At 39.8% G+C, this 16,075-nt stretch overlaps 1 protein-coding gene and 1 non-coding gene across 2 annotated transcripts; one reads left to right on the top strand and one right to left on the bottom strand.

Moving 5' to 3' along the window:
* The first annotated feature begins 8,689 nt into the window (after nt 1-8,689).
* LOC148548978 (uncharacterized) lies at nt 8,690-11,614 on the top strand. Its single transcript, XM_088495676.1, has 3 exons — nt 8,690-8,738; nt 9,564-10,069; nt 11,549-11,614. Exons 1-3 carry the CDS (start codon nt 8,690-8,692, stop codon nt 11,612-11,614), a joined length of 621 nt encoding a protein of 206 aa, XP_088351802.1.
* Nucleotides 11,615-15,608: 3,994 nt separating this feature from the next.
* On the bottom strand, nt 15,609-15,716 carry LOC148548977 (small nucleolar RNA R71). The gene has a single exon (XR_015898283.1). It is a non-coding gene; the product is annotated as a small nucleolar RNA R71 (small nucleolar RNA).
* Nucleotides 15,717-16,075: the final 359 nt, after the last annotated feature.

The following is a 16,075-nucleotide window of genomic DNA, read 5'->3' as shown; positions in this document are numbered from 1 at the left end:
CTGGACTTCATTGGGTGCTCTATACTGCCCACTAGCAACCGCTCTGAAGTCACCATCAGAAGAGCAGTAATGATTCATTGCATTATGCTGGAAAAAGAAGTGGAAGTTCATCAGCTGATTGCTTGTGAGCTCTACAAAATTGGAAACAAGAATTCCAAAGATGCCAGATTGGCTTACCCAAGCTTGGTCTCCCTATTATGTAAAGATGCTGGGATAAAAATGGGAGTAGATGAGTACATCCTAGTGGAGCTACCAATCACCAAAAAGTCTATGGAATGACAACAAGTGCAGGACGACCCTATCAAGAGGAAAGCATAGGAGTTCCTCCCAGAAATCCCTCAAATTGAATACTGGGAGTGCCTAGAAGCATCTGTCACCAAGTTGAAAGAAGCTGTGGATCAACTGAAGGAAGAACAGCAAAATCAAAACAGCATGCTCTGCAAACTTCTTAGAGAACAAGAAGAGCAAGGGCGTGAACTGAAGGAACTAAAGCGTCAGAAACTATCTCTTGAAGGACCAAGCACTCCACAGACTAAAGAGGCATCCACCTCCCAAATTCAAGGTTGTTGAGTTCTAATCTTAGCCTTAACTCTGTGATAATTGTTCTTATTAGAAATTTACCTTAGAAGTTATATATGAGTAGTAGTAATTAGTATCTCTATTTTGATTTTATCTCCAATTAAGCTATAATTTATTTTTCTCATCATCATTAAACATGAATAAAATAGCAGATTTTCTTTAGAATAAGGAGGCAATATTTTTTCGAGTTTTTAATAAGGAAAATTCTAATTATTTACATGTGGTGGCAATACTTTTTGTCTTCTGAATGAATGCCTGAACAGTGCATGTTTTTGATGTTGAATTTGATGAATGTTAAAATTTTTGGCTCCTGAAAGAATGATGAATAAGAAAAATGTTATTGATAATCTGACAAAAATCATAAAATTGATTCTTAAAGCAAGAAAAAGCAGTGAATACAAAAGCTTGCACAAAAAAAAAAGCAAGCAGAAAAAGCCAATGGCCCATAAAACCAAAAGGCAAGGGTAATAAAAAGATCCAAGGCTTTGAGCATCAGTGGATAGGAGGGCCTAAAGGAATAAAATCCTGGCCTAAGTGGCTAAACCAAGCTGTCCCTAACCATGTGCTTGTGGCGTGAAGGTGTCAAGTGAAAACTTGAGACTGAGCGATTAAAGTCAAGATCCAAAGCAAAAACAGAGTGTGCTTAAGAACCCTGGACACCTCTAATTGGGGACTTTAAGCAAAGCTGAGTCACAATCTGAAAAGGTTCACCCAACTATGTGTCTGTGGCATTTATGTATCCGGTGGTAATACTGGAAAACAAAGTGCTTAGGGCCATGGCCAAGACTTATAAAGTAGCTGTGTTCAAGAATCAACATACTAAACTAGGAGAATCAATAACACTATCTAAATTATGAGGTCCTATGGATGCCAATCATTCTGAATTTCAAAGGATAAAGTGAGATGCCAAAACTGTTCGGAAGCAAAAAGCTACTAGTCTCGCTCATCTAATTAGAATCTGAGCTTCACTCAAAACTCTGAGATATTATTGCTTCTTAATTTCTCTTTACCCTAATTTATTTTTCTAGTTGCTTGGGGACAAGCAACAGTTTAAGTTTGGTGTTGTGATGAGCGGATATTTTATACGCTTTTTGGGGTTAACTTCATGTAGTTTTTAGTATGTTTTAGTTACTTTTTAGTATATTTTTATTAGTTTCTAGGCAAAATTCATATTTCTAGACTTTACTATGAGTTTGTATGTTTTTCTATAATTTCAGGTATTTTCTGGCTGAAATTGAGGGAGCTGAGCAAAAATCTGATTCAGGCTGAAAAAGGACTGCTGATGCTGTTGGATTCTGACCTTCCTGCACTTGGAATGGATTTTCTGGAGCTACAAGCGTCCAATTGGCACGCTCTCAATTGCGTTGGAAATTAGACATCCAGGGCTTTCCAGCAATATATAATAGTCCATACTTTGCTCAAGGATAGACGATGTAAACTGGCGTTCAACGCCAGTTCCATGTTGCTTTCTGGCGTTAAACGCCAGAAACAGGTTACAAATTGGAGTTAAACGCCAGAAACAGGTTACAACCTGGCGTTTAACTCCAGAAACAGCCTAGGCACGTGTAAAGCTTAAGTCTCAGCCCCAGCACACAACAAGTGGGCCCCGGAAGTGGATTTCTGCACCATCTATCTTAGTTTACTCATTTTCTGTAAACCTAGGTTACTAGTTTAGTATTTAAACAACATTTAGAGATTTATTTTGTATCTCATGACATTTTAAATCTGAACTTTGTATTCTTTGATGGCATGAGTCTCTAAACTCCATTATTGGGGGTGAGGAGCTCTGCTGTGTCTTAATGAATTAATGCAATTATTTCTGTTTTCTATTCAAACACGCTTGTTTCTATCTAAGATGTTCATTCGCACTTCAATATGATGGATGTGATGATTCATGACACTCATCACCATTCTCAACCTATGAACGTGTGCCTGACAACCACCTCCGTTCTACCTTCGATTGAATGAATATCTCTTGGATTCCTTAATCAGAATCTTCGTGGTATAAGCTAGAATCCATTGGCAGCATTCTTGAGAATCTGGAAAGTCTAAACCTTGTCTATGGTATTTTGAGTAGGATTCAGGGATTGAATGACTGTGATGAGCTTCAAACTCACAAGGGTTGGGCGTAGTGACAGACGCAAAAGGACCAATGGATCCTATTCCAGCATAAGTGAGAACCGACAGATGATTAGCCGTGCAGTGACAGCGCACCTGGACCATTTTCACTGAGAGGACGGATGGTAGCCATTGACAACGGTGATCCACCAACATACAGCTTGCCATAGGAGGAATCTTGCGTGCATGAAGAAGAAGACAGGGGAAAAGCAGAGATTTAGAAGACAAAGCATCTCCAAAACTCCAACATATTCTCCATTACTGCAGAACAAGTATTTATTTCTTGCTCTTTTATTTCTCGCAATTCAAACTGATAATTATAATTGATATCCTAACTAAGAGTTACAAGCTAACCATAGATTGCTTCAAGCCAACAATCTCCGTGGGATTCGACCCTTACTCACGTAAGGTATTACTTGGACGACCCAGTGCACTTGCTAGTTAGTGGTACGAGTTGTGAAAAGTGTGATTCACAATTTGTGCACCAACGGACACCCCGGAAATCCCTACAGAATGGAACCTCTACGTAGACGGTTCCTCAAACAAAACTGGAAGTGGCGCAGGCGTGATAATAGAAAGCGACCAGGGAACCCAAATCGAACTTTCCCTCAAATTCGGGTTCCCTGCTTCAAACAACCAAGCCGAATATGAGGCACTACTAGCTGGTTTAAAGCTGGCTAAGGAAGTTAGAGCTCAAAAGCTTATCATCTTCAGCGACTCATAGGTAGTCACCTCACAAATAGCAGGGAGCTACCAAGCCAAGGATTATGAAAAAGTAATTGGACAAAACCAAGGAACAGCTCGGACAACTCGGGGAATATAAAGCCCGCCACATACCTCGGGAACAAAATGCTCGAGCTGATGCACTCTCAGAACTAGCCAGCACCAAAACAGGGGGCAACAACAGAAGCCTCATCCAGGAAATACTGCAGAACCCATCAATCTCGGAAGAGGAAAAAGTCCTAGCCATAACTGGTCTGGATCAAGGATAGATGACTCCCATAATTAATTACCTCAAAACAGAAATGCTCCCTACAGATACGAAGGAGGCAAAGAGGTTAAAATGGGAGGCACAATACTACACCATCATAAACAATACTCTATACAAGAGAGGGATTTCAACACCACTGTTAAAATGTGTGCCGACTTCCAACACAAAGGAAGTTTTAGAAGAAGTACACAGTGGCATCTGTGGCAACCATCTCAAAGCACAAGCTCTCACCAAAAAAGTACTCCGGGCCGGATTCTATTGGCCAACTTTACAGAAAGAAGTAATGGAATTCGTAAAGACATGTCCACCATGTCAAAAGCATGCTAATTTTCACATTGCCCCACCAGAGGAGCTCATCAGCGTAACCTCACCCTGGCCATTTGCAAAATAGGGACTCGACCTCCTTGGGCCCTTCCCCCAAGGATCAGGACAGGTCAAGTTTCTCATCGTTGGGGTAAATTATTTCACAAAGTGGATTGAGGTAGAACCACTAGGCAACGCCACTGCTCAAAGAAGTCGAAAATTCCTATATAGAAATATTGTCACAGGGTTTGGGGTTCCATACTCCATCACCACAGATAATGGCACTCAATTTACAGACGCAGGCTTCAGAAAATTGGTGGCCGACTTAAAAATAAAGCACCAGTTCACATCCGTAGAACATCCCCAGGCCAATGGACAGGCAGAAGCCACCAATAACATTATATTAGCCGGGCTAAAATGGAGATTACAGGATGAAAAGGGAGCCTGGGCGGAAGAGCTCCCACAAGTCCTATGGGCATATCGGACAACTCCACACTCCACCACAAAGGAGTCACCTTTCCGATTAGCTTACGGAATGGAGGCAATGATCCCAGTGGAGGTTGAAGAAGGATCACCCAGAGTGATCCACTACAGCGAACTGGCCAACTCCCAACTTCAAAGGGAAGAACTTGACCTACTTCCTGAAATCCGAGAAAGAGCTCGGATCAAGGAAGAGGCGTTAAAACGTCGAATGGCCTCAAGATACAACCAAAAGGTTGTACAGTGAGGTTCTGCCGAGAACGACCTCATCCTAATCTGAAATGATATCAGAATAAATCGACCTGGAGAAGGAAAACTGGCAGCAAACTGGAAAGGACCCTACTGAGTCATCGAAGTACTCGAAAAGGGCTACTACAGGTTGTCCGAACTCGAAGGGCGAGAGCTTCCAAGGTCATGGCACACCTGCAACTTAAGAAGATATTACAGTTAGGAGGTAATAAAGATCTTAGGATGAGGTGCACTCTTTTTCCTTAAAAAAAGGTTTTTTAACGAGGCACCAAGCCAAGATCCATGAAATACCTGACTTAGAGGGGTAAAACTCCCACATGTATATATTTGCATATTTTCTATTTTGAATAAAGTTTTTCAGATTTTCTACAAATCCTTTTATCAAGACGAATTAATCTGAAACGCAAAATTCATCGCCCGATTATAAAGCTACAGATCGGCAAAAAGTGAAAATCAAATTCACTGCTCGATCACGATAAAGACCAACGAAGATGAAAACCGAATTCATCAAAGGTCGGCCAAACAAGGATCAAACTCAATTTCTACAAAATCGGCAAAGATGAAACGCAGCAAAAATAGAATAATGCAAGAAGTTATCGAAAGTGATCCATAGGAAAGGACCTGACGAGGTCTTAATAAAAATGGGTTGCTAAAAATAACTTAAAGACGGACCGACGTAAAGAAGTCGGACCAGTCGACCACAACAACAAAAGTTATAAAAATTAAATCCCTAGAAAGAGGCCTGGCAAGCCCTAAAAAAGAGGATTACTAGAAATAACTTAGAAGGACCGGCATGATGAAGTCGGCCCAAAAAAATCACAAAAGTTATAAAAAGTAATCCATAAAAAAGACCTGACAAAGGTCCAAATAAAATGGATTACTAGAAATAACTTAGAAGGACCGGCATGATGAAGTCGGCCCAACAAAATCACAAAAGTTATAAAAAGTAATCCATAAAAGAGACCTGACAAAGGTCCAAAAAAATGGATTACTAGAAATAACTTAGAAGGACCAACATGATGAAGTCGGCCCAACAAAATCAAAAAAGTTATAAAAAGTAATCCATAAAAGAGACCTTACAAAGGTCTAAATAAAATGGATTACTAGAAATAACTTAGAAGAGACCGACATGATGAAGTCGGCCCGACCAAGCTACCAAAAGTGACAAATAAGTAATCCCTAAAAGAGACCTGACAAAGGTCCAAATAAAATGGATTACCAAAATGGCTTAGAAGGGACCGACATGCAGAAGTCGGACCAAAAGCTACAGAATTATAAAAAGAAAACCCCAAGGCATTACATAACATAATTCGCAAAGACATCGATCGACAGAAGGTATGCGCCATAAGGGACTCCAAATTGGACCCAGAAAGCCATAACCTTAAAAGAATCAATTTACAAGTATCAAAATACAAAGGCAACCAAAAGAAGTCGAAAAACAAGATTCCAACACCCTGAAGATCCCTGGAAAGCGCTAAGCAAGCAACCGACAACCATGTCACAAAAAAGATAAAGTTGCTATAATAACAAGACCCAAGAGGCCGCCTGAAATCGACCCCAAGAGGCTTGAAAACTACTTTGTTTTGAAAAAATAAGGTTGCTAAAAGAAAAGCAACTAAAAGTATCCGAAATCAAGCAAACCACCAATTACAGAAATAAAAGATTAAAAGCCCACAGACCGGGCTGTATACCATACATCAGAGAACAAACTTATAGAAGATCCAAAGACTACCCAGTAGTAGTATCTCGGGGTGAAGGAGGTTGAGTCTGAAGGGGTACCGCATCTACTATCCCATCATACCGATTCAGGATCTGGACGTCAGGATCAGACTCAGGTTGACCGACCTCAGCTGCCAAAATTGAGGAAAGCGGGGCAACAGAGGCTTTGGCAGATGGCACAGGAGGGGGATCCACATCTACATCATCATCATCAGGGTCGTCAGGGACAATCTTACCATCTTTTACAATGTTGTCCAAGCTGAAAAGGGTGAGGTCGAGCTCAAGCACCATAGTCAGCTCGAACAGATTCCAAACTCTCCCTAAGATCCATCATCTCCCCATAAGTTGTGACATAGCTCTCCTTATGCTTCAGCGCCATATCCTCAGCCAACTTTGCAGAAGCCACAGCAGCAGTAGCCCGAGTCTTCTCACCCTCCAACTCTTTTTCTAGCCTCGCCACCTTCACTTCAAGCTCCTCCTTCAAACCCTTGATCCGGTGGAACTTTGATTTGGCCTCCTCCATAAAAGCCTTTGTTGAATGAACAGGAAGATCCTAGGCAGTTCGGTATAAATCTGCTCCCATATGAGCCATCTTTATACTACTCCGAATGATGAAATCCAAATAACGATGAATGGATACTGTTTCGAGGGTTACCTGAAACTATAGGTCGATCTTAGACGAGATCTTCTGTGCTGGTCGACATTGATGTGTCCGACTTGTGGGTGGTAGCCGGAGCGGTTACGTCCGACTTGTTGGACTAAGGGTGCGGCTGATCCTTTGTTACCGGAGGGTGGTGGTACTTGCAAGAGACTCCGATGCTTAAGTTAGCAAGGGTATTAAGCAGGTTTTTAGTAGAATCAGAGTACGAGTTATACCTGGGTGCTCCAGTGTATTTATAATGATGAGGAGTGACCTTTCTGAAGATAAGATAGTTATGTTATCTTATCTTTGAGTGAGGCCATCTTATCTTCAAGGGAACCGCCCTTATCTCTGTAGGCTTTGGGCTACTTTTGGATTTGGGTCGTGTTCCCTTGTTTGGGCCCTATTTGGGCTTTTCCAGGTGTTTTGGACGAGCTCTTTGAGAAGAGGTCGGATAGTCCTGACCTGAAGAGGTCGGTCGACTTGTCGTTAAACATCCCGGGTCGGACAGCTCGACCCAGGGTATGAACAGTGCCCCTGCTTGAGCGTGGTCTTCCTTTTGAGGTCGAGTCCCTAGTTTCAAGACTTCAATCCTTCTCTGTAGAAGTCGAGCTCGAGCATTGTCGATTTCTTTTTTGTAGAGGCCCCTTCTGAATACGGAGCGTTTCTTTTCTTTGATTTCGAAAATAGGTGTTCCTTGCTTTGGAAACGTGCAAGGGTTTTAATGCCCCATTAATCTTTTAACATTCCATTTCTTTTGCCTCCCGCTTTCTTGTTTTATTTTTGAATTACATCAAAACTTTCTCTTTTCTGTTTCTCTTTACTGTAACTTCCTCCTTTCTCTCTTATTCTTCTGTTTCATTTGTGCCTCCTTGTTCTTTTGGGATTTTTGTTTTTCGCGTCTTCACGCTTCTCTCTGTGACGCCATTTGGTGGTTGTTAGTGCTTTTCTTGCTCGAAGGCAATTCCGGATTTCATTTCTTCCACTTCTTCAGCACTTTCTTTCAGGTTGGTTCTTCTTTTCATTCTTTCCTTGTGCTTACCTTGTTCTATTTTTGGTTTTTCCTGAGTTTTGTTGGAAATCTTGGACCTTTTTGTTTTTTATCATACTTGGTTGTCATTGTCATGCATGTTTTCTTGTTTTCTTTTGACTTTATGCATGCTCCTATATGGACGCTTTTAGGGCTTCGCATGTTGTCACTGCTTCTGGTTGTACTTTGATGCTTGAGTTTTATGAACTGCACCTGTTTGCTTCTGAAAAGATTGCCCCTTGATTTTTGCCATGTTGATAGCTTTCTTTGCTGATAGATTTGTAGAAGACGACAATTTTCTAATGACTTTGCTTTGATTTTTTTCTCATGTTGTTGCTTGTTTGGAAGGGATTATTTTTCTTCGCTGAGAGTTTTGTTGGGGTGTAGCCTTGTAGACTTTTTCTGAATCCTTACTCTGTCCCTGCCTCCAAAGGATGCCCCTGGACCTTGGTGTGCATCTTGGGGTTTTCCTTTTACTGTTGTATTGCTCTGAGTCATGTTGTTCGAGCTGTTTTGATTTCGCCCGAGCTGTTTTGATTAGTAATCCATTTTCTTTTTCTTGCTGTAGGACTAGTTGGCCATGTCTTCTCGTAAAAATATTATTGAAACATCTTCCAAGGTTCCTGAGGGTATGTCCGATTGGTTGGACTCCCTTGTTCTGATGTGTGTCTCAGTAGTTAATTCGGGTATCTTGTGGAACTTAGAAAATGTCACCGTATCTGTAGTCGTAGAGACCAGGAGAAAGATTATGAATTGGTAGCGCCAGACTCCAATGAAAGGGTTTGTTTTCCATCTATGATCCAAGGGGAACGTTCCTTCTTCTATGCCTACGACTATTTTTTCAGCCAGCTGAACATTACTTTTTCTTTTACTTCTTTTGAGACCAAATTGTTGTGGTCATGTAATGTGGCCCCATCTCAACTCCATCCGAACTCCTGGGGCTTCATCAAGATCTTTCAGTTGCTTTGCCAAGAGTTGGATGTCACACCTTCTCAAACTCTCTTTCTATATCTTTCCGTTTTGACCAAGCCTAGGACTACCAAAAAGAAAACTTCTTGGGTTTCTCTCAGGTCTGCCCAAGAGCATAAAGTGTTTTCTATGTACGATGAGTCTTTTAGGGATTTTAAGAACTACTTCTTCAAGGTCCGAGCTGTTGAGGGAGCTCGACCATTTTTCTTAGATTCGAATGGTGAACCTGCCTTCCCCTTATGTTGGCAAAAGAAAGTTGTAGTTTCTAGATATACGTGGGAAATGCTTGATGAGGTTGAGCAGGCTTTCCTGACTTTGTTGGAGGGGATTTGGGGACAACCTCCTCATCTTGACACAAAGAGATTTTTAGGAGACCCTTCCCTTGTCCGAGCCGAGCTGGGTAGTGGCCGACTTCTTTTGGCTTACTTGTTTCTTGTATTCTATTTCTTCTAGCTTTGTAACTTTGTTTTGTTTGTATTTTTCAGAAATGGTTAAAAATAATGACTCCATGAGGGCCTTTAAAAAGGCGAGGAAGGATACAGCTGCCCAGAACATCTCGGCTAAGGTGGCTAGGGAAGGATCCTCTCATGTTCTGCCAAAGCCATCAGTACCAAGCTCTCCTGGACCGAGGAGGATGATTCCTACCCCTCGGGTTCATTTGGTCAATCCTCCCCAAACTTCTGTTGCTACCTCTTCTCCTACTGGTGCTCCTCCTCCAAAAAGACAGAAAACAGCTGAGCCCTTCAACCTGGATGCCCCCGATTTCGATGCTGTCGAGTTTGCTGATCAGCAAATTGGTCCCTATGGTACTATTCTTACTGACGATATTTCTCTTCTTCGTCATTTGGATTTTATTACTCGGAGCAGCATCAAGATGGCACATGTGGGGGCAGCTTTATATCGGATTACCCAGGACCTTCCTATTCATGCAACAAAGGCCTTTATGGAGGAAGCCAAGTTGGAGTTCGACCGGATGAAGGGTTTGAAGGAAGTGCTCGAGGTGAAAGTGGCCAAGTTGGAGAAAGAGTTTGAGGGGGAGAAGACTCGGGCTATTGCCTTGGCGGCTTCTGCTAAGTTTTCTGAAGAGATGGCGATGAAGCATAAGGAGAGCTATGTCACAACTTATAGGGAGATGATGGGTCTTAGGGAGGATTTGGAGTCTGCCCGAGCAGACTATGCCGAGCTTCAGGGTCATCTTGTAGGCAGTGTAAATGCTGCTTATGAGAATTTGAAGGATCAAGTTCGAGTTCTTGTGCCCGAGCTTGGGCTTACTCTCTTTAGCTTGGATAACGTTGTAAAGGATGGTAAGACTGTCCTGATGACCCTGATGATGATGATGTCGAACCTCCTCCTTTACCTTCTGCCAAAGTCTCCGTTGCCCCGCCTTCTTCAACTCTGGCAACTGAAGTCGGTCAATGATGCAGGCAGAAATCGGCGAATTAAAATTGTTAAAATATATACGTTGTAAGTATAGTTCTTAACTCGCCAGAAATCTACAGGTCGTCTCCCAACGAGTTGCAGAAAAGTGTGCTATTTTATTAATCAGACGTTTTCAAAAAGGTTTGAATTGAGTAAGAAGGAAATTAAATGGGAGAATTTGAATAATGTAAATAAAAGCCTTGATTGGGAGTTGATTAGTTGGAATCCCTATTATTGTTGGAATACTCTCAAGATTAATTGACAATTAAAAGTTGTTCTGTTTAGTTATCCTTTACTAGGTAAGGGAAAGTCAAACAAGTTGGAATGCTACGTCTGTTCACAAGTTGCAATCCACTTAATTAAAAGAGATTGGTGTTAGTGACTAGAAGGCAATCCAACCATAAACCCAATTACAATCTTTCTTTTAAGTTTTCCAACTCAAGGGTTCCCTTCAATCAACTCCCCATCAAGTTAGGGAACTACTCGCTCATTGTGAATGTAAAATTCATAGCATATGAAAAGGAATTAAAGAAAGACATTATAAATAAAAATTAAAATAATTAATTAAAAATAAAGATAATCCTTATATTAAATGATCTAAAAAGATATTCCAATGGTAAAATTAAACAAAGCAAAGAACATGGAAGAGTAAAGCCAAGTAAAGAAAACGAACTAGAATGATGAAGTCTTGATGAGGTAATAGCTCTTCTCAATATCCCAATGCACAAAGAAAAATAAGAGAAAATTAAATTTCTAAGAACTATGAATGTGTAGAGAGAAAAATCAAGAGGAGGAGTAAAAAAAACTAGATCTAAAACTAAAACTGTGTAGAATGAATGATATCCTTGGTTTCTGTATGTTCTCTGGCTCTAGTCTGCTGTTCTGGGCCGAAAACTAGGTCAAAATAGGGTCCAAAATTGCCCCAGCAAATTCTGCAGATTATGAAGATCGCGCATGTCACGCGATCGCGTCATCCATGTGGATGCGTCATTCGCGTTTTTCCCTGCCACGCGTTCGCGTCGTCCACGCCTCCGCGTCGCTTGTTGATGAGCGGATAATTTATACGCTTTTTGGCATTGTTTTTAGTATGTTTTTAGTAGAATCTAGTTACTTTTAGGGATGTTTTCATTAGTTTTTATGTTAAATTCACATTTCTGGACTTTACTATGAGTTTGTGTGTTTTTCTGTAATTTCAGGTATTTTCTGGCTGAAATTGAGGGACTTGAGCAGAAATCAGATTCAGAGGTTGAAAAAGGACTGCTGATGCTGTTGGATTCTGACCTCCCTGCACTCAAAGTGGATTTTCTGGAGCTACAGAACTCGAAATGGCGCGCTTCCAATTGCGTTGGAAAGTAGACATCCAGGGCTTTCCAGCAATATATAATAGTCCATACTTTGGCCAAGAATTGACGACGTAAACTGGCGTTCAACGCCAGCCTTCTGCCCAAATCTGGCGTCCAGCGCCAGAAAAGGATCCAAAACCAGAGTTGAACGCCCAAACTGGCACAGAAACTGGCGTTCAACTCCACAAATGGCCTCTGCACGTGCTACACTCAGGCTCAGCCCAAACACACACCAAGTGGGCCCAGGAAGTGGACTTATGCATCAATTACTTACTCATGTAAACCCTAGTGACTAGTTTATTATAAATAGGACCTCTTACTATTGTATTAGGCATCTTTGGATTACCTTATGATCCTTTGATCACGTTTTAGGGGGCTGGCCATCTCGGCCATGCCTGGACCTTCACTTATGTATTTTTAACGGTAGAGTTTCTACACTCCATAGATTAAGGTGTGGAGCTCTGCTGTTCCTCAAAGATTAATGCAAAGTACTACTGTTTTCTATTCAATTCTTCTTATTTCGCTTCTAAGATATCCATTCGCACCCAAGAACGTGATGAAGGTGATGATTATGTGTGACGCTCATCATCCTTCTCCCTTATGAACGCGTGCCTGACAAACACTTCTGTTCTACATGAATTAAGCTAGAATGAGTATCTCTTAGATCTCCTAACCAGAATCTTCGTGGCGTAAGCTAGAATGATGGCGGCATTCAAGGGAATCCGGAAGGTCTAAACCTTGTCTGTGGTATTCTGAGTAGGATTCAATGATTGAATGACTGTGACGAGCTCCTAACTCACGATTGCAGGGCGTTAGTGACAGACGCAAAAGGATAGTAAATCCTATTCCAGCATGATCGAGAACCGACAGATGAATAGCCGTGCCGTGATAGGGTGCGTGAGCATATTATTCACTGAAAGGATAAGATGAAGCCATTGACAAGGGTGATGCCTCCAGACGATTAGCCGTGCCGTGACAGGGCATTGGATCATTTTCCCATGAGATGACCGAAAGTAGCCATTGACAGTGGTGATGTATCACATAAAGCCAGCCATGGAAAGGAGTAAGACTGATTGGATGAAGATAGCAGGAAAGCAGAGGTTCAGAGGAACGAAAAGTATCTCCATTCGCTTATCTGAAATTCCCACCAATGATTTACATAAGTATCTCTATCCCTTTTATTGTTTATTTGAATCTAATAAAATATCATGTTTAAATCCGCCTGACTGAGATTTGCAAGGTGACTATAGCTTGCTTCATACCAACAATCTCCGTGGGATTCGACCCTTACTCACGTAAGGTATTACTTGGACGACCCAGTGCACTTGCTGGTCAGTGGCACGCGTTGTGAAAAGTGTGATTCGTGATTCGTGCTACCAAGTTTTTGGCGCCGTTGCCGGGGATTGTTCGTGTATGGACAACTGACGGTTCATCTTGTTGCTCAGATTAGGTAATTTTCTTTTTGTTTTATTTTCAAAAATTTTTCAAAAAAATCTTCTCACCTGTTTTCGAAAAAAAAATGTTTTCAAAAATATATTTTTCTTCAAAAATTTTAAGAATGAATTCTAGCGTTTCATGAAGCATGTTGAAGCCTGGCTGGCTGTAAAGCCATGTCTCAATCCTTATACCCAAGAGAAGAGCTTCTTTATCTTTCTTAGCCAATTGGCTGTTGAATGTAAGGAATGTCAGGCGTGTCATGTCTGAGTTACATACTAAAGCTTGGCTGGCTATTAAGCCATGCCTGACCCTTTGATTGGAGCTTTAGAGCATAAGATTCCTGGAATTCATATTAAAAATTTTGGAATCCTTATTTTTTCTTTTTTCATATAATTTTCGAAAAATATAAATAAAAATCCAAAAAAATTAGAAAATCATAAAAATAAAAAATATTTTCTGTTTCTTGTTTGAGTCTTGAGTCACATTATAAGTTTGGTGTCACTTGCATATGCATCTTGCATTTTTCGAAAATATCATGCATTCATAGTGTTCTTCATGATCTTCAAGTTGTTCTTGGTAAGTCTTCTTGTTTGATCTTGATGATTTTTTGTTTTGTGTCTTATCATGTTTTTCATATGCATTCTTGAATTCTTAGTGTCTAAGCATTAAAGAATTCTAAGTTTGGTGTCTTGCATGTTTTCTTTGCATTAAAGATTTTTCAAAATTGTGTCTTGATGTTCATCATGACATTCAAAGTGTTCTTGGTGTTCATCTTGACATTCATAGCATTCTTGCATTCATCACATGTTTTGATCTAAAAATTTCATGCATTGCATAATTTTCATGTTTTTCTCTTGCATCATAAAAATTCAAAAATCAAAAAAAAAATATTTTTCCCTTTTTCTCTCATCAAATTCGAAAATTTGAGTTAACTTTTTCAAAAAAATTTTAAAATCAAGTTGTTGCCAATGAGTCAAATCAAATTTTCAATTTGAAAATCAAATCTTTTTCAAAATTCTTAGTTATTTTCGAAAATTCCAAAAATATTTTTCAAAAATCTTTTTCTTATTTTTCCATCAAATTTTCGAAAATAACATAAACAATTAATGTTTTGATTCAAAAATTTGAAGTTTGTTACTTGCTTGTTAAGAAAGATTCAAACTTTAAGTTCTAGAATCATATCTTGTGATTTCTTATGAATCAAGTCATTAATTGTGATTTTAAAAATCAAATCTTTTTCAAAACTAATTTTATCATATCTTTTCAAAAATATCTTCTTATCTTATCTTTTTCAAAAATATCTTTTCAAAATATTTTCTCTAACCTCCTAACTTCTTATCTTTTCAAAATTTGTTTCAACTAACTAACAAACTTTTTGTTTGTTTCTTAACTTTTTCAAAACCACCTAACTAATTCTCCCTCTCAATTTTCGAAAATATCTTCCCCTTTTTCAAAAATTTCTTTTTTATTAACTAATTAATCTTATTTTTATTTTTAATTTCAAAAAAAAAAATTTAAAAAAATACTATACTTTTTCAAAAACTATTTTCAAAAATCACTAACCCCTTTTCAAAAATGATTTTCGAAAATTCCCTCCTTCTCTCTCATCCTATTCTATTTATTCATTCATTAACTAACATCTCTTCCTCACATCATCACCAAATTCGAACCCCCTCTTCTATCTGTGTTCGAATTTCTTCCTCTTTTCTTCTACTCACATAAGGGATCCCTATACTGTGGTATAAAGGATCTCTATTATTATTATTATCATTTTTCTGTCCATTCTTCCTTGTATTATGAGCAGGAGCAAGGATAAGAACATTCTTGTGGAAGCAGATCCAGAACCTGAAAGGACTCTGAAGAGAAAATTAAAGAGAAGCTAAAATACAACAATCCAAAGAAAACCTTTCAGAAATTTTCGAACAGGCAGAGGAGATGGCAGGCGAAAATAATAATAATGAAAGGAGGATGCTTGGTGACTTTACTGCACCTAATTCCAATTTACATGGAAGAAGCATCTCCATTCCTGCCATTGGAGCAAACAACTTTGAGCTGAAACCTCAATTAGTTTCTCTGATGCAGTAGAACTGCAAGTTTCATGGACTTCCATCTGAAGATCCTTTTCAGTTCTTAACTGAATTCTTGCAGATATGTGATACTGTTAAGACTAATGGAGTAGATCCTGAAGTCTACAGGCTCATACTTTTCCCTTTTGCTGTAAGAGACAGAGCTAGATTATGGTTGGATTCTCAACCCAAAGACAGCCTGAACTCTTGGGATAAGCTGGTCACGGCTTTCTTAGCCAAGTACTTTCCTCCTCAAAAGCTGAGCAAGCTTAGAGCTGATGTTCAAACCTTCAGACAGAAAGAAGGTGAATCTCTCTATGAAGCTTGGGAAAGATACAAACAGTTGACCAAAAAGTGTCCTTCTGACATGCTTTCAGAATGGACCATCCTGGATATATTCTATGATGGTTTATCTGAGCTATCAAAGATGTCACTGGACACTTCTGCAGGTGGATCCATTCACCTAAAGAAAACGCCTGCAGAAGCTCAAGAACTCATTGACATGGTTGCTAATAACCAGTTCATGTACACTTCTGAAAGGAATCCTGTGAGCAATGGGACGCCTATGAAGAAGGGAGTTCTTGAGGTTGATACTCTGAATGCCATATTGGCTCAGAATAAAATATTGACTCAGCAAGTCAATATGATTTCTCAGAGTCTGCATGGAATGCAAGCTGCATCCAACAGTACTCAAGAGGCATCTTCTGAAGAAGAAGCCTATGATCCTGAGAA

Source organism: Arachis ipaensis, chromosome B8 (genome assembly GCF_059453495.1).
Source record: "Arachis ipaensis isolate K30076 ecotype BB chromosome B8, ASM5945349v1, whole genome shotgun sequence".
NCBI lineage: Eukaryota > Viridiplantae > Streptophyta > Magnoliopsida > Fabales > Fabaceae > Arachis > Arachis ipaensis.
This window is presented reverse-complemented; position numbering and strand designations above follow the sequence as displayed.